Source organism: Molothrus ater, chromosome 18, assembly GCF_012460135.2.
Source record: "Molothrus ater isolate BHLD 08-10-18 breed brown headed cowbird chromosome 18, BPBGC_Mater_1.1, whole genome shotgun sequence".
NCBI classification, from domain to species: domain Eukaryota; kingdom Metazoa; phylum Chordata; class Aves; order Passeriformes; family Icteridae; genus Molothrus; species Molothrus ater.
The window spans coordinates 4,892,812-4,912,920 of record NC_050495.2 but is presented as its reverse complement, the minus strand read 5'-3'; the positions used below and the strand labels follow the sequence as shown (position 1 = coordinate 4,912,920).

Sequence of the window (20,109 nt, the reverse complement as noted above, 5' to 3'; positions counted from 1 at the left end):
TCCTTCAGCTGCTCAGGCTGAATCTGAGCCCACCCAGCCCCTGCCTGCCCACCCAGCCTGTGCTGGTCAGGAGGGAACAGCACACAGAGAGCTCCTGGCCCGCAGGGCGATGGCTGTACTGGAGAGAATGCTTAAAAATGGGACATTTTAAATCTCCATCAGCTGGGCCTGTCTGAGTGCTGCCAGGGGGGGCTCATGGAGAGCAATTCCTGCCCTGCCAAGCTGGCTTTGTGCTTAAGGGGGTGAGGCATTGATTTGCAGGCAGTTGGGTGGGATTTGAGCAGCACCCTCTGCTCTGGAGCTGCTCCTGGGAAGCTGCTGCCTTTGATGAATCAGTGCAGGCAGCTGGAAGGAATTCCTGAAATGGTTTGTGGATGCTCTGGCAAGGCTGATGGCTTCTGTGTGGAGCTTTGGGCCTGCAGCTGCTCCTGGGGATGGCTGGGAACAGTCTCTGCTGCTCTGGGCCAGGCAGCAGGGCTGGAACCCACAGCTGTCCCCCACCAGCAGGCTGTGGGAGATGCTCCCTGTGCTCCTTGGCAGCCTGGGCTCCACTGACATCACAGTCTGAGGCTTGGGTTGGAAAGGACCTCAAATATCCATTTCCAAGTCCCTACCATGGGCAAGGATTCACCCAGGCTGCTCAGGGCCCCATCCAACCTGGCCAAATCCAGGCCTGGGGGGCTGTGACTGGTCAGGACAGAGTTTCCATGGGCTGGGTATTTTTGAGCCCTAGCCTTGCTCACTGTATCCCTGGCAAACAGGCCTGTGCCCCCTCCCACCCTGCAGCTCCTGCTCTTTCCAGGCCATTCTCCCCACCAGCAGCCAGACAAGCAGGACCCAGCCCCTCGGCATTTGCTTGACCCTGGACTTGTTAGAGCAGCAGGCAAAGCCCATTCTGTTTTCAGCACAACTGTTTATTGATAATCTTTGCTTATCCACTGTATGAATGTTACCAACCTTTGGACAGAGCCAGCCTGCTTCCCCAGGGCCTGTGTCCAGGTAGCCAATGCGTGTAGAAATCATGCACTTCAGGTAGTCTGTAACAAGACGGGTGTAAAAAATATCTCAGATGTATTTGAAATCTCTGCCTCCTCTTGCAATCGACTCACTGAAAAGTCTGTAAAGAACTTGTTGGGGGACAGGGCTGGTCCCTCCCGGGCAGGGCACAGAGGCAAAGAGTCCCCAGCCAGAGCTGTGAGCATCCACCACACACTGTGCTTTGGGGGGGTGTTATAAACCAGCCCCCAGACCCCAAAACAGACAGGGGGACTTCAGGAAAAGCGTGGTGGTCCCTGGGTGAGCAGGACCTCATTGTTCAGCCTGCAGAATTAACCCCCCTTGGGAACCTGTCCTGTGGTGTCAGGTCCATGGGAGCTGCCGCTGCGTGTGCCTGCCCTGGCTTGAGGAAAGGAGAAGATGGAGCAGCAGAAGGAATGGTGACCTCCTTTCTTCCTACAGACAGACAAAACCCCCATTCTCTGTTTCCAAACAGCATCCCTGCCCCTGCAGGGCCTCCCAGCTGGGAGCTGGGAAAACTGAGGGTTGCAAATAGAGCAAGGAAGGGATTTGGGCAATTGCAAACACCCTTGGTCAGACTGAAAAGCACGACTGTGTGTGCTGTTCCCTCAGCAGGGTGGAGGTCAGGGCTCCTGCCTTGCTGGGCTGGCGATGGACTCTGCTCCCTGCCTGGGTGACAAAAGGGGTTTTTGAGGGCAGGAGGGCTGGGGAGCTCCAGCTGGCACATGGAGGAGGAAGCAGGAGCCCCAGAAGGGTTCTCTGTGAGCAGAGCTGTGCCCTGCCCAGCCCATCAGACCCAACCTGAGGGGAGCACAGCACCCACGGCAGCTCCCAGTGTCCATCAGTCCATCCATCCCGGGCAGGGCAGGCTGGTTGGCTTGCATGGTGTGTGTGTATGTGTGTGTTGTTCCTTTGATGACCACGAGAAAAATTTTTACATTACATTCAAACGAGCACCCTTGGGTTTGTTACTCTACTTCTGAACACCGCAAAACACAGTTAGCAACAGAACGCGACGGAGCAGGGGGGGCAGCGAGCCCCGGTGGGGCCGAGGCGCCAGCGCTTGCAAAAGAATCCCTGAAGCCAACGATGGAGGAAGAGGATGGGCGCGGATACACGTCACAGTTTCCATTTACAACACCCCCGGGAGGGAGCACCGAGGCCGTGTGCCGGGAGAGGGCCCCGGCTGAGCTGCCCTGAAGCCACCAGGCCGGGCAGCGCCGTCATCGTCCCGGCGCAAAGATGAAATCGAGGGCTTGGCGCTCGGCCGCCGCCACGTTGGGGTGCCACAGGTCCACCATGAACACCACGCGGGGACCTTCCTCCGGGGCACCTGAGGGGGTGGAAACACACAGTGAGGGCAGGGAGGCACCCACCTCTCCAGTGCAACCCCAGTAAACCTTCCTCCGGGGCAGGCTGATGTCATGGCTTGCCTCAGTTGCGGTGTGATGTCATGGTTTGCCTCAGTTTCCCCAGTGTGACCGTGTTCACAGGGGTCTTAGGATGAGGGGAGAGACAAGGATCTGACTCCATGTTTCAGAAGGCTTGATTTATTATTTTATGATATATATTATATTAAAACTATACTAAAAGAATAGAAGAAAGGATTTCACCAGAAGGCTGGCTAAGCTAAGAATAGAAAAAGAAAGAATCATAACAAAGGCTTGTGACTTGGACTCTCAACATGGGCCAATCAAAGATCTACCTGTTGTATTCTACAGCAGCAGATAACCATTGTTTACATTTTGTTCCTGAGGCCTCTCAGCTTCTCAGGAGGAAAAATCCTAAGGAAAAAGGTTTTTCATAGAAGATGTCTGTGACACCCCAGTCCTTCCCAGGTGTGTCAATCATCTCTTCTTTCCCCCACCCTGACCCCTGCTGAGTGCTGTCTGTCAGTCCTGGCATTCCAGAAGGGTGTCGAGTGATTGGCAGAGCTCAAAAGATGCCTTCCATCCCTGGGGACATTGGGCCATCCAGGTGTCATTTATCCCTTAAGACTTCCCTCCTCTACTTCGTTGGTAGCCCTCTGTGCCCCTTCCCTGCCCCTCTCCCCGGGGTTCAAAGGAACAGCAGCCACGCGGTTTGGGGAGTTCTGCTGGAGCTGTTGCTGGATTCAAAGGCCTGTGGGCCAGGAATAAAGCTCTGGATCAAAACCTTCATCAGAACCGACTCCTTTCCTTCATCCTCATCCTTAAAGCTTCTCCAACAGAGGTAAACCTGAGCTCCTGCATGCCTGGACTTGTCCCAAGTGCCCAGCTGCAGCATCCAGATAGCCAAAGGTGTCTCTGAGGTGAAAACACCACAGTTGCTGCCTTTTGGTCAAGGAGCAAGGGCCAGACGAGCCAGGCATGTCGCATCCAGCTATATTGGTATAATTCCAATATGAGGGGATGGAAACGCACAGTGAGGGCAGGGAGGCACCTCCCCAGTGCAACCCCCGTAAACAGCTGCTTACTGGGAACTCAGGGACACGGGGCATGCTCCTCCCTGCCAGGCCTGCTTTGGGATTTGAGGATTCCTGAGGCAAGGCCTCCTTGCAGCTCTGTCCTGGATATGTGCAGGGAGCGGCTGCTGCACCACTCCGGCCTTCCCGGCCCTGCACGGAGCTGTGCTTCCCAATCCCACAGCAGGTTTGATGTGGAAGCAAAGCTTTTGTTCTCCCACTCTCTTCGCACGCTCCCCTCTGTAGAACAGCTCTGCCTGATGCTTTCATGCCACGGGCGACTAATGCCGGGTAATCCGGGAGAGCTGGAGCGGAACAGGCCTCGTCAGGAGGGAGGAGGAACCATCCAGCAATCCAGTGAGGCTGCTCCCCTGCTGGCCTGCCTTGCCGAGCTGCAGCAGGGCTGCAGACAGAGCAAGGAAGGGATTTGGGCAATTGCAAACACCCTTGGTCAGACTGAAGAGCACGACTGTGTGTGCTGTTCCCTCAGCAGGGTGGAGGTCGGGGCTCCTGCCTTGCCGGGCTGGCGATGGACTCTGCTCCCTGCCTGGGTGACAAAAGGGGTTTTTGAGGGCAGGAGGAGGCCGTGGCACCAACAGCCAGAGCTGCCCTGCAGAGCTCGGTGGTGAAGGAAGCTGAGCAGCCATGACAACGGGAGAGGGTCAGCGGGCCCTGTGCTGGGCCCACGAGCAAGTCGGGATGGGAGTGAGCCATGGGCTGGCTGAGGGGCTCCAGGGCTGTGCCCTGAAAGGGTGCCAGGATGTCCCAGCACCCTGAGGCAGAGGGAGTGAGTTCATGGGGAGCCCTGCCATGCCAGGGACAGGGCTGCTCCCACCCGGGATAGGCCAGAGCCCTGAGCCCCTCGGGACACAGGGACCCAGCCATGCTGGGGCAGCAGAAGGGACTGGGCATGGCTGCCACCCTGATTCATCCCCAGTCCCCAACACCAGAGGGGACACCACAAGGCCCCACACCCTGAACTCACCTTCGTGGAATGCCGTGTGCAGGAAGGAGTCGTCAAAAAGCAGGCACCGGCCCTCAGCCCAGCACTGGGGCTCGCCCCCCACCACCAGTTCACAGTTGCTGGGCGTCTTGAGACCTTCAGGGACAAAGAGAGAGGACAGGAAGGGTCAGCTCGTGCTGAGTTCCCTGTGGTGGGGCAGCAGGGAGCAAAGTGAGCTCTGTGTGAGCCCCACGCTGCTGCTGAGGGGCTGCTCCCCTGCAGGGAGTGACCTGAACCCCAAGCCTGGAGCAGCTCAGCCCCTGCCCCATTCCCTGTCTGCTCCCTCCTGCCTTTTCACTGTCCCCAGCAAGCTCAGCACTGCAAGCAGTACTTTCATATCTAGAACAGCTTCCCAGTCCCCAGAGCCCATGGCCCTGAGGTGTGCACAGGGAGCCAGGCTCCTGGGATATTTTCCAACTTCAGGACCAAAGGTAGATCCCGCCTGCTCCTTCCTCCAGCCCTGCAGCGATGACCCTGCCCCAGGCAAGGCTGGAGGAGCAGTGCTGGGGCTGGAAAATGGGGCTCAGTTGTGGCTCTGCCACAAGCTCCCCAGGGACCTGCCCCATCCCTCAGTCTCCACCCAAGGTGCTGCTTCAGGGTGACCCATAGGGCTGCAAGGACAGAAATCTGGGGGAGTCACAAAACGCTCATAGTGAAGCAGCTCTGTGAGGGCAACATGAAGGACAATCATAGAAATAAAATGGGTCTTTTCCTAAAATACCAGCACAAACCAAGGCAGTTTGACAGGGGTTGATCCCATCACCTCCCGCACCAGGACTGTCACCCCTGCAGTGCTGGGGACACAGGAGCTGCTGCAGAGCCATCCTGCCCCAAAGATGTGGCCATGGTGGAGAAAGGGGTCAGGGCTCACGTGGCTCCCGAATGGTAACGATGCAGCAAACGAGCAGGACGGATCCAAGAGCGATGTCAAACCCAGCAGGGACTCCCAGCTACCCGGCAAAGCTGGGACTACAAAGCTGCTGTTTCAAAGACTGCAAAATCCAAAGCCATTTCCCTGCACAACAGCCTCAGCTGGAGATGCTGGAACAGGGAAGCTGAGCTGCTGGGGGATGGAGGGAGGGAACAGCCTGCAGCCCTTCATTCCCACCCTCGGGATGCTGCCCTGGCCCATGGAAGCTGCCTGTGTCTGGAGTAAATCCTCAGGAGTGATTTGCCCCACTGATGGCTGTGCTGGCTTTGCAGATCCAGCTGCTTAAAAGGGCAGGTTGTGTCTTAAACACATCCATGCCCTGAGCACAGTGAGAGCTGTGTTCCCAGCACCAAGGTGGAGGTGCCAGTGTGCCCCCGGCCCAGTGCAGAGTCCAAGCAGAAGGACAAGCAAATGATCCACGTCATTTCTCTGCCCAGGGCGTGTGTGCTCCAGGTGTGCTCACCTGAGCCCACTGGCTCCTCCCAGGAACCTCTCCCAGCCCCTCACAAGGGGAGAACATTCCCCAGTGCCCCAGAGAAAGGAGTGAGTGACAAGCTTCCTCCTGGCACCAGCAGGGGCAGCTCCTGGGATCAGCTCTGAAAACAATTCCCAACAAATGGCCAGCAGTGCCTGGGTGTGTTTACCCGAGCTGTTGGCTGAACAGGCGTGGTTGGTGTTTGCCAGCCGGGCCCGTGCGGTGCCTCCCCCGGCACGGCCGGTGCTGTGCCAGCCCAGCCATCTGTGCCATGTGGGCTCTCCCCGTGCCTGCAGGGAGCACTGTGCCACCAGCCCAGCGCCTGACCTACCACAGGGGACACCCCAGGACCTCCCCCAGCCCTCACTTGCAGCTTTGCAAACCCCAGAGCAGCATCTCTGCTCCAATCTACCCATGTCCCGTGCAGAGCACACGAGATTCCAGGAAAGGGGAGCTGCCAGTGGCACAACATAGTCCTGGAGCAGCGCCCCAGGCTGCCCCACATCCCGGGATGGGAGGGGGACCTGCCTGAGAGGGGGATGTTCAGAGACCCCTATGTAAAATCAGCCCTGGATCACACACCAGCAAGAGTCCACAGCCCTGGGTCAGCAGGAGGAGGAGGTGAAACCCTCCTGCTGCTGATCTGGAGACGCTGGGAATGTCAGATACCCAGGGACTGAGTACCACCAAAGCCCCCAAAACCTTCCTCAGGCCAAAGGTGTCCGAGCCCCAAGAGCACAGAGTGCCAGAGACTTTTTTGGGGCTCCTGTACCCTGCCACCCTCCGCACCCTCCCAACACATGACCCACGGCGCCGGACACTCACCGAGGTGGCAGCGGATGCGGATGTTGGTGGGCCCGTAGTGCTCAGCGATGACGGTGCCCGGGCTCAGCACCGAGATGCAGGCGTTCCCAAAGACATTGTTGCCAATGCAGGTACGGAGGCTCCCGAGCAAGCGGTACGTCCGTGGGCATCTCCGGCAGTTCCTGGGCACGCACATGCCCTGGTTCACCAGGTAGAAGGTGAACCACTCCCCGCTGGGCGTGCTGTTCATTTTCCATCCTTGCGGGAGGCTGCAGTTTGAGAACGCCTTGTACAGGGTCTCAAACTCGCACAGGATGGTCTGGAAGTTGCGCTCCAGCAACTCCACGTCGTGCTTTTGAGCGTCCCGGGAGAAGTAGGGCGTGGTGGGCAAGTCGGGCAGGAAGAAGACTTCTGGCTTCTGGATGGAGGGCCGGCTGTTGAGGTAGCGGCCCTGCTCGCGGATGCCCTTGTGGATCCTGCCCATGCCGGACCAGGAGTAGCGCTTGGCGTACTCCTGCAGGTTGTGGTAGAGTTTCTGGTTGAGGCCGTCGTGGTGCGAGCAGCGCACACACTCGGGCGACTGGCAGTACACGAAGCCGTTCTGCACTCCGTTGGCCTCGGCGCTCTGCATCAGCGCGTTCACCGTGGCGTAGGCGCGGGGCTGCTCCCTCCCCACGTGGTAGCAGTACCACACGAAGAGGACCAGCAGGCAGGCGACAGCCACCAGGGCCGTGGCGTCGCAGTCGCGGAAAGACTGGATGCCCGTGGCAATGAAATCCCGGAGTCCGTCCAGGGACCAGCTCCAGTCCGTCAGCCACTCCAAAGACATGGTGGCGGTGCTGGGAGCGCACAGCGGGGCCCGGCGGTCACTGCTCGTGGGGCTCAGGGGCACCCACACCATGCAGCCGGGCCAGGGCGCGGTGGGAAGGGGCTGCCATGGGCGAGCGGAGCGGCGGCTCTGCCCTGCTCTGCCCTGAGCTCTGCATTGGCAGCGGTGCCCGGCAGCACCCTTGGGTCAGCAGCCACGTGGCTGGAGGGTCCCCACCGATGTTCCTGGGCTCATCATGCTGAAAGGCAGTGCTGGAGGGAGGTTCTGGGGAGAGAAACCCAGAGGTGTTAGGGAGAGGGCTGCCCTGTGGGGTCCCTGCTGGGGTCAGTGCACAGGAAACAGCTGGAGCTGTGAGCTGGGACTGGCTCCTCAGGGAGGGGATGGTGGATAAGAAGCCCAAGGATGCTGAGTAAATTCCCCAGTGCTCTCAACAGCATCTTCCACAAATACCCAAATAAAAGGCCCAGACCCAGACTCCATCTCCCACTGCCCCAGTGACCATGTCCCCTCCTGCTCATCCTCCAGTTTCTCTCCTAAGCTGCTGCCTTATCGTGTCTGAAATCTGGCTGCTAAGTGAATATACACTGAGAGTACACACTTCACTGCCCTATCTGGCAGCACATCAGCTTATCCCCTCCATCTGATGGCTCTGAAGTGACTCTCCCTCCACAGACTGAGCTGTGGCAGAGCCCAGAGCTCAGCCAGCACATGGGCCACAGGGCCAGCACATGGCAACAGGAGCAGGTCAGGGTGGTGGCAGCAGGGGCAGCTCAGGTTGGCTTGTTTGATTTCACCAGCTCACTGGTAAGAGCAGCGACTCTAAGTAGCAGGATGGGTTTATGAGCCAGGAAAGCCATCCAAACCCTCCACAGCCCCTCCTGCCAAGGTCCTGCAGCCTCTCAACGTGCATTTCCTTATCAGTGGTGATGGAGACAGGCTGCAGATGGGATCTGACCCTACAGCAGGGACGTGCTGCAGGGCTGGAGACCTGGGATTCAGGCAGTGTTACACCCCAGGGAGGAACATCCACACACCCGCCTCCCTCCACCCTACTTCCTTGTAGCATGCTGCCTGCGTGCCCCATCCCGGGATCTGCAGTCCACGTGGCATGGCACAGCCTCCCGGGAATCTCAAGATAACTTTCCTCCATCTCCACAGCTGGCATCCCTCCAGACACTCCCGCTTCTCCCGCCCAGGCCTCCATTCCCAGGCTGCAACCACAGAGTCGGAGCCAGGGACGTCCCCTGAGGCCAGCACAACCCCCGTGCTACCTGCAGGACTGGAGCATGTCAGGGAAGGAGCAGAACCCTGGGTGATGTGTATTGAGGGTGGCTCCTGCCCTACAAAGGGAACTGCTCAGGCACAGCAGCCGCGCTCAGTTGGAGCTGGTGGTAACACAAAGGGGAACAGAGTTGGGGGGTTCAACAGCCCCGGGGTCCCCAGGTCAGAGTCACACCCTGCAAGAGTGGCACAGCACAAACACGGCCCGAGTGCTGCCCCAGGGATGCAGGCAACACCTCAGATCAGGGGGAACCATCAGAGCAGCAAGAAATCCAAATCCCCGTGCCCACACACTGCCTGCCTGACCCCAGAGAGCCCAGGAGCCTCGGGCTGCAGAGCCCTGGTGTTCTCTGGGCACAGTCTCTGTGGGACCAGCCCAGGAGCTGCCTCCTGTTCCAGCACAGCCACCCCACTGCAAACCTGACCAAACCCAGCCCCAGAGGGGCTGTGCCAGCGCTGGGGCAGGGCCCCAAACATCAGCACTGCTCCCAACACACACCCTGAGGCTGAGGCTGCACGGGGCACCCAGTGGGTGCTGTCACCTCCCAGCCACAGCCCTGCACCCACACGGGTCACATCCAGCACCCCCAGCCTGAGATGCTAGGAAAGGCTCCTCAGCTAATGATGATGGCAGAGCCATTCCAGGGAGAGGAGATCAATTCCACGTTGCACCGAAGTTGTGCAGGACGTGGAGGCGAGCACCGTGCCAGCAGCAGCCGTGTTACATAAGGAAGGCAGAGGCTTCGATGCAGCACAAAGTTGCATCTCGGTGACTCCGTGCTGGCCACGGCATCTCCTGGAGGCAGCGGGTTCGGCTCAGCCCAGCCAGGGTCCCCGGGCCGCGGGCCTGCAGTGACGGGGACGCGTGGCGGGGATGTCCTCGGCTCGGCACGGCTGGTGTCGCCTCTGGGAGCAGCATGAGGAGCAGGAGCCTTGGGATGAGGCGGGATGCCCGCTGCCACTCCGGAACGGGAGCCGCGGGTGCTCCCTTCACCCTCTCCTGAGCATGCCACCCCGCCGGTGCCACCAGAGTAAGTGTCACCCAGTGTGACAGTGTCACCCGGCGTGGCGGCGTCAGCGTTAGTCACCGCTGTGGCCGCATCACCCGGCGTGGCAATGGCACGGCCGTGCCGCTGTCCCATCACCCGGCGACACCTGCCGCCGCGCTGCCACCCGGCCCGCCCGACGCCGAGCCCCTGCCCCGGCCGGGGATGGGGAGGTTCGGTCTGCGCCCCCGCCTCGGGCCCCGCTGCCGCCCCGCGCCCCCGCGCCCCCCCCGCGATGCGCTGCGGAGCGCTGCGGTACCGACCTGCCGCCCGCGCCGGGCCGTGCGGGGCCGCGCGGGGCCGCGCTCCCTCCGCGCCGCTCCGCCGCCGCCGCGGACCACAACTCCCAGCAGCCCGGGCAGGAGGGGCCGCGCCGCCCCCGCCGGGACCGCGCCGGGCGGCAGCTGCGGCCCCGGCCCCGCACAGCCCGCCCGCCCCCGCGCCCGCCCCGCGCCGCGCCCGCCCCCGCCCCGCGCTCCCGCCCCGCGCTGCCGGGAGGGGCCCGCAGGGGCGGGGGAGCCGCGGGGTTGCGGCACTCGGGAGGGGTCCCGGGGATGGAGCGGCGGGAGGAGGCGGAGATGGTCCCCGAGGGAGCGCCCATCCCGGCCGCGGGCACCCCGGGACGCGGGAGGTGCGGGGGCACCGGGGGTGCAGCGGGACGCGCAGGGACAGCGGCTCCAGCGATTCAGGCGCCGGGGGCTGCAGCAGTCTGGGGATGCTGGTCCCAGGGGTGGGAGCACGCAGGGATGCAGCCTCCAAGGGAATGGGGACTGGCTCCAGGGACACGGGCTGTTAGGGACACAGCAGTCGGGATGTGCACGGTTCTGGCTCCAGGGATGTGGGAGCACACGCATTCAGGGAGCAGGGAGCACTGGCTCCGGGAATTCCGTCCCCTTGTGCTGCAGCCCTCAGGTTGCAGGGGTTGCTTGTGTCCAAGAATAAATGCATCTGGCATGCAGGGGACAGGAGCTCCCAGCGAGGCAATGCCCAAAATGCAGGCAGCCAGGGAATGCCTCAGCGAGGATGTGAGGGTGTGCTGCAGCACCAGGGATGGGGGAGACTGTTCCCAGATTGGAGCGTCCTTTACAACTCTTTAGTGCTAGTGGAGAAACTGCCGTGAGTCCTCCTGCTTGCCTTCTTCCTCCCCAACCCATTTCCTGTTCCCCTAAGCCAGTGCGGCCAGTTCTGGGAGCCCCAGGGGACCCAGAGCTCCAGTCCTTCCTCCTCCATTGCCCAGGTTCCGGGTGAGCAGCTGAGCCGAGCTGCCCACGGGCAGATCCCAGGTCCAAGCAGATCCCGGGTCCAGGCAGAGCCCTGGTAGTGCTGCCCTGCCCTGCCCTGCCCTGCCCTGCCCTGTGGCGGTGCCACGTGGAGCCGTGTGGGACACATGTCACCGCCACAGGGCACAAGGAAAGCCCTGCCTTGTTTTGCAGATTTTTGCCATCCGGTGCCCACGCATCCTCCCCTGGCACTGCTCAGGGCTCTGGGAGTGGAAGCAGAGCTATCCTGCACAGCCCCTCAGGTGTTTATGTGCTTCCTCTGAGCAGCTTCATCCCTGGCAGTCCTAACATGCACCTTGTTTTCCATCCTGGCACATTTTCTGCCTGCTGCTTGCTCCTGCTGCTTCCCCATGCCCCCAACCAGCACATTCCCCAGCCTGGTGTGCTGCTGCAGGGCCCTGGCAGCGTTGTGTGCTGCAGGGTGAAAGGAATGAGTGTTTTTTTTCTCCCTGCTCCTTCCCAGATCCCCCAGGCTCAGGCACAGCTCCTGCTCCTGGCAGACAGCGCTTCCCTCTGTTGGTACTCGCAGGCTCCGCGGCGCTGGGCTCTCCCCTCCTTTCTCCCCTGCCTTTGCCTCCTGAGCTCTCTGCTGCCTCTGGACCAGCCCCTGGTCCCCAGCTCCACCACTCATCTCTTCCCTGAAGATCAGCCTGGCTTTCCTGCAGGCTCCAAGAGAGCTGGAGAGGGTGTGGGGTGACAGGACGAGGACTGGCTTGAAACTGAGAATAGGTTTAAATAGAATATTGAAAAGAAATTCTTCCCTGGGAGTGGTGAGGCCCTGGCACAGGCTGCCCAGGGAGCTGCTCCATCCCTGGAATTGTTCAAGGCCAGGTTGGATGGGGCTTGGAGCAACCTGGGGTGGTGGAAGGTGTCCCTGCCTGTGGCAAGGGGCTGGAACAAGATGCACTTTAAAAGTCCTTTCTAACCCAAACCAATTATTCCATGATTCTGTGATCCCTCAGCACAGGGGAGGCCCCTCCAGGAGCACTGCCCCAGCTCCAGCCTAAACATTCCAGGAAATCCCAGCCCTGGCAGAACACGAGCAGAGTTTTGGCAACAGCTGAGGGGAGGACACTGGCAGTGTCTGCCCCAGGAGGACAGCTCAGGAAAAGGGAGAAGGAACCACTGGAGCCAGGAGGCTGCCCACAGACTGGGCTCCTGCCAGGGTGTCGCTGGCAGAGCTGTGCCAAGTGCATCCCAGGGCTTTTCCCAGCCTTCTGGGCTGGGCAGGGATGCTGTGCCTGACCTGGGTTGGGCAGGGATGCTGTGCCTGACATGGAATGGGCAGGGATGCTGTGCCTGGGCTGAGCAGGGATGCTGTGCCAAATTTTGGCTGGGCAGGGATGCTGTGCCTGATCTGGAGTGGGCAGGGATGCTGTGCCTGATCTGGGCAGGGATGCTGTGCCTGGGTTGGGCAGGGATGCTGTGCCTGACATGGAATGGGCAGGGATGCTGTGCCTGGGCTGAGCAGGGATGCTGTGCCCAATTTTGGCTGGGCAGGGATGCTGTGCCCGATTTGGGCAGGGATGCTGTGCCTGACACAGGCTGGGCAGAGATGCTGTTGCCTCACCAAGCTCCAATGCAGTTTGCAAGGAATCAAAGGGGTCCCTGCTGCTCCATCCCTGGCCTCGGGGGTCCCTCAGCCGTGTGACTGCTGTGACACGGCCCCGCTGAGCCCCTGCCTTGCCCCAGGCAGGGGGAGGCCGTTGTGGCCGAGGCTGCTGGGCCCAGACAAAGCTCCATCCGCAGCACATCGCCTGAGGCCAGAGATTGGCTCCAGCTTTACGTCACCGAGGAGGAACGGCAGCATGAAGGGCTTTTTTTTTTTTTTTCCCTTCATTTTAATTCTCTTGCAATCTCTGTCCAAAAATAACCCAATCTCCCTCCCCCAGGAATGCTCTGCATCAGAGCCTTGGCTCCCTCGCCCCCTGTGCATTAGCCTGGCAGCTGCTGAGCAAAGCCATTATCGATGTCACAGCGTAACCTTGGTTAAAAGCACGCCCGGGGAGGGCAGCACTGTTGCATTGTTTTGGGTGCGGGGGGAGCAGGAACAGATGGGAGCCCCGGGTTTCCTCGGCCGGGCATTCCCCGGGGTATGGGCTGAGCATCCCCCTCCCTCCCCGCTGCCAGGGACACTTGGGGCTGCTGGCATCAGGGAACGCTGTTCCAGCTGGGGTGTCCCTGTGGCGCTGCTCCGTGGTGAGGTGACAGTCACCGTGCTGCCACCACCACGCTCTCTGAGCAGGCAGGGCCGTGCTCAGGCTCCCCTGGGCAGGACCTTGCCCTGCCCACACCTGATGCTGGAGGAAAACCTCACAGGGGCTCCTTTCTTCCCCCACCGGGGCAGCTCAGCCCGGAGAGGTTCCCAGGGAGCAGGGGGGGGTTCCCCACTTAGGCCCAGGATTCTCCCAAGCCATGCCTGCCTGCTCCATGTGGGATGCAGCCCCGTGCACACCAGGGGCAGGTGAGGCAGCCCCCTCCTGGCCCCTGTAGTTCTAGGGAGCTGCCAGGTGACAGCCACAGGTTGTTGGGTGGCCAATGGGTGAGCAGGGCACAGGCAAGATGGGTCCCCACAGACCCCTTGCCCAATGGGGTTGGGCTATCAGGGCTCCCCAAAACTTTCTGCATGGCCTCTGTGACAGGGCCAAGGGTCTCCAGTGGGGTCCCAGTGCCTCGGGGCAGCACCCAGCCCCTCCACCCACTCTGTGAGACAGCATTGGGCTGGGCTGGCATGGGAAGGGGCAATGCTGACTTCAGGGGGTACAGAGGGAGTCAGCACTGGCTCCTGTGGGGTGACCCAGAGAGGAGAGATGTCCCCAGGGCCATGCCAGGTCACCTCATGTCCCAGCAGGGCTCAGATGCCTCCATCCCACAGGAGCAGGGGGCACTGTGGGGCTGCACCAGGGCAGGACCTGGCATTCAGAGCCAAGCCAGTGGCTTGGGGCCACCATCCCACAGCAGGGCATGCAGTGTACCCGGCCCTCACCCTGCCCTGCCTGCGGCCAGAGCGTCTGCAAACTGATTCCAGACATTTAAAAATACAGAACAATTGTTATCAAGGTTATACTGAATGCTAGAGCTTCCCACGGAACTACTTTATCATGTTCAAAAATATTTAATCCCAGCAATTTTCACATTGTTCTTATAAAAACAGACATGTATGAAGGGAAATGAAATGCTTCGTACATATTTTTTTTTGGCACAATTTTTTTTTTCCTCTTTTTTTTTTTTTCTTTTTTAACCGTTACAAATTACAAACACACATTCGTTGTTTTGAAAGGAAAACCCCTAAAGCCCAGCTGTACACTGCAGAGCTGCACCAACCACCCCGAGCTCCCCCAGCCTCCCGCGCTCGCCATTGTTCTACAAGGACAAAAGAAGGACACCAGCAGCCAAGGACGTGGTGGTGGCTTCACTGCCCTCCTCCCCAGGGGCTGGCTGGGACACAGCAGGGACAGTGGTGGCCCTTTGGGGTCTGTGTCCCCGCTGCTGTGTGGCTCTGGCAGGGGTGATGCAGTGAAGGAGTGCAGGGGATAGCGAGGGTGGGACTGAGGGCAATTTCTGCCTGCTCTGCTCCCCACGGAGCTCCTGTGCTGAAGCCTCCACACATCCCAGCTGCCTCTCCTTCCCAACAGCTCCACCTTCATCCCCTGCACAGCACAGCCCGCCAGGGCCCCTCCTGCAGCAGGAGCCAGGGAGCCCAGCCCCTCCTGCTTACCCTGAGATGCTGCCAGGGGTACAGAGCCACCCTCGGCCATGCCGGGCCGGGGTGATCCTGGCAGGGTGATGGGAAGTGCTGCCGGAGGGGAACAACGGGCACAGAGCAGAGGGGCACCAACTGGGAGCTCTGCTCGCTCCAGGGAAGCTTCCAGGGCTCCCAGTGGCAGGGTGGCACTCTCCACAGGTTGGTGCTTCTCCACAGAGCATCACCCCAGATCCTGGCTGGCTGCCTCTCCACATCCAAAGCGAAGTGGGAAAAGAAAGCAGCACGTACCTCGTGTGTGCCAGGCTGTCCCTGAGCCCTGCAGCGAGGACAGTCCCTGGGCCAGTGCCCCCTGAGCCCCCTGGGGGCTGCGGGGTGGGACCCTGCGGGGGACCCTGCGCTACCTCAGCTCCCAGCAATCAACCGCAGGCTCTTGCAATGGAGACATCTTTAATTTTTAACAACATCAGAACCGCAAAAAAATCCCCCTGCGTCTGTGTGGGCAGTGCCGAGGGACGCTCCGCCATGGAGGGGGACATTCTGCCACGGAGGGGGACACAGCAGTGCCCCCGTGCCCCCCTGGCCTCACCAGGACCCAGCTCTGCCCCGGCTCCAGCTGCTGCCTGTGCCCAGGGCTGGGCAGCACACCTATCGCAGTTTAAATAGAATAAATACAGTGAAGAAAACAGTAAAATCTTCAATAGAGAGGCAAAAGGAAAGACAACAGCAGGTCCGGGGGTCCAACCAAACTCCACGTGGTCTCTGGATTAGTTACTGAGGAAGTTCTATGAGAGCACATTAAGTTCACTGCTGGAGACTCTCTTACCACTGTCCTTATATTGAAACCTCGTATTCTCGTGTTTCCTGCAAGCAAGGAAAAGCCAGTTGAGGGCAGCAGCTGCATTTCAGGATCGTCTACCCATTCCCAGGCAGCAAGAGAGATCCTGGGTGTTGTTTTGTTCCCAGAGGAGTGATGTCCTGGCAGACAGGACCCCTCAGCCCCCTGGGCCTCCCATCCCATTATTCCCACAGAGCCCGGCTGGACTCATCCCAGCCACCCCTCAAAAATATCCCTAGGGAGAACAGGCACGGCAGGACTCACCCCTGTCTCATAAATCGGGTTGTCAAACTCCGTTTCTACCGTGATCTGGCTGTAGGGGTGGGAGTACATGAGGGGCAGGCGGAGGCTGGAGTAGTACCGACACCTGCGGCGAGAGGCGGAGTCACTGGGGATTCCAGAGCCACATCCCTCCATGCCAGCTCCTCCCAGCGCCCCGGGGAGTGTGGCTGGCGAGCGCGATGCTGGCCCCCGCTCTGTGCCAGCCCCTGCAGCCCCACCTGGTGAGATAGATGTACGCTCCTCCCAGCAGCAGGGAGATGATCAGCACCGGGATAAAGATGGCCAAGGCCATATTTCCCCCCTCGAGCGACGTCTCTGCAGCAGCTTCTGCTACTGAAAGGACAAGATCTATTGTGGTGGCATTTGCAGGCACCGGGTGATCCCCGCTCTGCCTCTCCCCCTCCTCCCAGGCTCCACCAGGATGCTGTGCCTCCAGGAAACCCACGTCACTCACCTTCCAGAGCATGTTCAAAGCTGTCTTGGTTCACTGGAAGAGAGATGGAGAGTTACTGGTCTGTAGCTGGCTTTGGCTGGGTGCTGGCAGCTGTTGCCTGCTGGGAAACCCAAACCTGGGATCTCCTGCCCTGTTTGATCCCAAAACCATGCTGTGAACTCCCAGTGATGTAAACATGTGGCCAGGACTGAGCAGGCTGGGCTGAGCAGAGCCCAGATCCAGAGAAGCTCCAGCTCTCAGCTGAGTTCAGCTCCCAGCTAGGGCTGCAGCCAGACCAAGGTCTCTGGGCTGTCCCAGGCTGGGGACAGAGGTGTTGACTGTCCCCTTGCCCCCCCCTCCCCTTCCCTGTTACCTTTGCAGATGGGCAGGGGGCCGCTCCAGTGGGATGGCTGGCCCAGGATGCATTTGATGGTTACCTCCCCCATCAGTTCAAAGCCCTCATAGCACATGAAGGTCAGGGACTCTCCTGGCAGGTAGAGGCGCTTGTAAAGAATTTGGTACCCATTTTCTGGCGGCCCTGGGTTATCACAGGCCAGCGACTCCTCAGCTGAAAGGGAATGAAACACATGCAGGGTGAGCCCGAGGGAGAGAAGGAGCCTGGGGGCAGTGAGGAAGCACCCAAGCTCTCACTTCTCTCTGCTTTCAGGTAGGAAGGATCTGCACCACCCCCACAGCTGGGCAGGGTCCTGGCTGCAGGAAAGTGCCACCCAGAGCCCCCAGAGAGGAGCTGGGCTGCAGGGGAGCAGGAGAGAGCACCCAGACTTACAGACACAGTGCGGGAGCCGCGAGGTCCAGATGGGGGTGCCGGTCTCGCGGCTGTAGCAGGTGAGCAGGGAGCTGCCCTCCAGCACGAAGCCAGGGTTGCAGGTGTACTGGATGGTGGTGCCCACCAGCAGCACTGGGTCCGAGATGAGGCGGGTGGAGTGCTCCACCTCCCCTGGGTCCGTGCAGTACATAACTGGGGAGAGAGGAGGGCTGAAGGGAGCCCCTTGAAGCTGGGAGCACCTTGGAGCTCGGGGACCCTCGGAGCTAGGAGCACCCTCGGAGCTGGGAGCACCCTCAGAGCTGGGGACCTCTGGGAGCCCCTTGGAGCAAGAGCCCCTCAGAGCTGGAGCCCCTTGGAGCACCTTGGAGCACCTTGGAGCAGGAGCCCCTCAGGGCAGGACCAGTGCTGTCACAGGGTGTGGGACAGGGACAGCAGCAGCTTCCTGTGGGCACACTTACTCTTTTCACAGAAGGGGGGGTCGCTGCTCCAGCTGAGGTCCCACTGGCAGGTGAGGGTGTCACTGCCCACGATGTCATAGCCTGGGTCACACTGGTAGGTGATCTTGGCCCCTCTCACCAGCTCTGTGTGTGACGTGGTCTTCCAGCCGTTCTGGATCTCGGGCAGGTCAGAGCAGGAGTCGTTGCGGGACACCTCTGCAGCCAAGAGGGATTCTGGCTGTCACCCACCGAGCAGGAGCCACGGCACAGCCCTCCCCAGAGCCACCCCAGCTGGACACAGGGCTCTTCCCAAGGGCCTGTCCCTCCCCACAGCTCCACAAACGGCACAGCTGCTCTGCAGGCAGCATCCCCTGGGCACAGGGAAGGACAGCAGTGGGAACAGGGGCTCTTTGAAGCCTCCCCAGCCCTGACCCTACAGGCAGAGAGAGGGCTGGGCTGGTGAAAATGGGGTCAGGATAAGCTGGGAGCAGCAGGCTCAGCTCCAGCTGTGGGTTCAGGAGAGGTGCCAGCACAGCACAGCTGGTTTGCTCACGGGAGGATTTGTTCCCTGCTTCCCCAGGCTGGTTTGCTCAGGTGAGGGGTTGTGCCCTGCCCTCCCCAGCCCCGTGTGCTGCAGAGCACCGAGGAGGGCCCTGCAGCCTCCCAGGTGCTCTGCATTGCAGCTCGCTCTGTTTGTCGTAGCCAGGAATGTCAGCAGTGCAAGGAAAACGTGCCTTGAGGAGCCTGGCACTGGAAGCAGGGTGGGGGAGAGGCAGCCATGGGGATGGAATGCCCCTCACAGTCCTTGTCCCTGCCGTGGGCACCCACAGGCCCAGCCTGGCAGGCACAGGGCACAGCTGCCCCACAGGACAATGGGACAGATGTCTCCAGGAGCTGCTCTGGAGCACAGAGATGGGGACATCCACCTCAGGAGCCCACCCAGGGACTGGCTTCAGTGACCACCCCTGCCTGACAGGGTGTCTGTGGGGATCCTGCGTCCCTGTTTCCAGCAATTTCTTCCCCCCAGGGCTGAGAGGGACCAAACCTGCTGTGTTGCCAGCCTGGAGGAGGGGACACACACAGGGACACCCCAGAAGTGACTGACACAGAGACCTGGGGGTCCTGCAGGAGGTTCAGGGTGGGATGAGAAGGGGGTGCTGGTGCCACAGGGACTCTCCCTGCTTCCAGCCCCTGCACCTGGACATCCTGGGCTGGCTGTGTGTCACATCCTCACACCAGCACCCTGCTCCCCGTACCTATGTAGTTCATGATGAATCCTTGCCCCTTCCCAAAGATGAGCCCAGCAGGGTCTGAGTGGAACTGGATGGTGAGGTCGGGGCTGGAGGAGTAGAGCTTCTGGGGGCCGCTGCTGCCCACGTACTGCCCCAGGATGCGGGAGGAGAGCTCGTCCCCGTCGTAGATGGTGAGGATGTCGCTGTTGGTGATGTTCAGGCTGAGAGGAGAGTTTGGTTAGAGGGCAGGGAGCCCAGGCAGGACACAGCAGAGCGGGGCTCAGGGGGAAGCCAGGTGACGTCCGTCCGGGTCACCTCCCTCCGGTCACCTCCTCCGGGTCACCTCCTCCGGGACACGGGACCCCGCACTTGGAAATGCCGGTCTACAAGAGCCGCGCTTGTCCCCGCGGCCACCAGAGCGCAGTGGCGGCCCGCGGATGGCGGGGATGGCCGGGGACGCCGGGCAGGGATGGCTGCCAGCCTCCCTCCACCCCGGGAATGCGGCTGCTCTGGAGCAGAAGGGGATGGGGGAGCTCGCTCCTCTCCCCCCACTCCAAGGCCAATGCAGGGGATGGGTGCACACGCCGGGGGACACAGCTCTGGTGTCGGGAGGGTTCTCTGGGTGCCCAGGGGTGGCAGAGTGGGTGAACGATCACACTGACCCCAAGGTGGGCAGTGACACCCGTTCCCTGCTCGCTGCCCTGCCCTGTCTGCCCCAGTGAGGCTCCCCAGGGCTGGGAGCAGTGGCACGGGAGGGACTGGGACAAGGACAACCCTCCTGCCCTTCCCGGGGAGAGGAGAGCACCAGGATGCTCCCAGCCACACAGGAGACGCCTGAGCTGATCCCTGAACGTTTTATTAGGAATGTTCTTGGAGGGAGCCCAGCTAATCCCCATGGCAAGCTGACATTTGTAGTAAATCTCTGCTTTCTGTCAAACACGATTTTCTCAGTGACATTTATGCCTGATGACTTCAAATCATTTGGCCTGCAGTTCTGCTCAGCCCCAGCACCCACAGAGCTGGGAGAGGTGTGCTGGGATCTCTGACTTGGGATTTTATAGGGAGCTTTAAAATCTTTATGATTCTAAGCCTCTACTTGAAACACGTCCTCCTCTTGCAAACCCAAAATAGCATCAAAGGAGGCTCCTGCTGCAGCAGCAGCATTACCATGCCAAGAACTCTCAGCCTGGCATTGGATCCCATTCCCCTCTGACCCCAGCACGTTCAGCCTGGGCTTGCTGAGTGGCTCCACTCCCTTAGTGCCTGTATTTCACATTCAGCCCAAAGA

General features: G+C 60.7%; 2 protein-coding genes across 3 annotated transcripts in view; both read right to left on the bottom strand.

The window, feature by feature from the left end:
- Positions 1-893: 893 nt before the first annotated feature.
- On the bottom strand, positions 894-10,217 carry ASPHD2 (aspartate beta-hydroxylase domain containing 2). 2 transcript variants are annotated; one of them, XM_036393487.2, is made up of 4 exons: positions 10,093-10,217; positions 6,695-7,766; positions 4,446-4,559; positions 894-2,350 (listed from the first exon to the last, which is right to left on the bottom strand). In XM_036393487.2, exons 2-4 carry the CDS (start codon positions 7,572-7,574, stop codon positions 2,241-2,243), a joined length of 1,104 nt encoding a protein of 367 aa, XP_036249380.1. In that variant the 5' UTR covers positions 7,575-7,766; positions 10,093-10,217; the 3' UTR covers positions 894-2,240. The 2 variants fall into 2 exon arrangements, with proteins under 2 accessions (XP_036249380.1, XP_036249381.1); XM_036393488.1 differs by lacking the exon at positions 10,093-10,217 and having other exon boundaries at positions 6,695-8,374.
- Positions 10,218-14,201: 3,984 nt separating this feature from the next.
- Positions 14,202-20,109, bottom strand: part of SEZ6L (seizure related 6 homolog like) — a 41,744-nt gene continuing 35,836 nt past the window's right edge. Inside the window, 8 exon segments of the mRNA XM_036393106.2 lie at positions 14,202-15,676; positions 15,915-16,017; positions 16,151-16,265; positions 16,387-16,419; positions 16,739-16,933; positions 17,153-17,344; positions 17,611-17,805; positions 18,846-19,042. Coding sequence (XP_036248999.1) covers positions 15,647-15,676; positions 15,915-16,017; positions 16,151-16,265; positions 16,387-16,419; positions 16,739-16,933; positions 17,153-17,344; positions 17,611-17,805; positions 18,846-19,042 — 1,060 coding nt within the window. The 3' untranslated portion in view covers positions 14,202-15,646.

Coding starts and splice junctions, on each gene's coding strand:
- ASPHD2 (XM_036393487.2), bottom strand. CDS start 7,574: ATGGTGTGGGTGCCCCTGAGCCCCACGAGCAGTGACCGCCGGGCCCCG. Junction 4,560..6,694: donor CCGCATCCGCTGCCACCTCG/GTGAGTGTCCGG, acceptor TTGTCCCTGAAG/GTCTCAAGACGCCCAGCAAC. Junction 2,351..4,445: donor GCACACGGCATTCCACGAAG/GTGAGTTCAGGG, acceptor CCACCCCCTCAG/GTGCCCCGGAGGAAGGTCCC.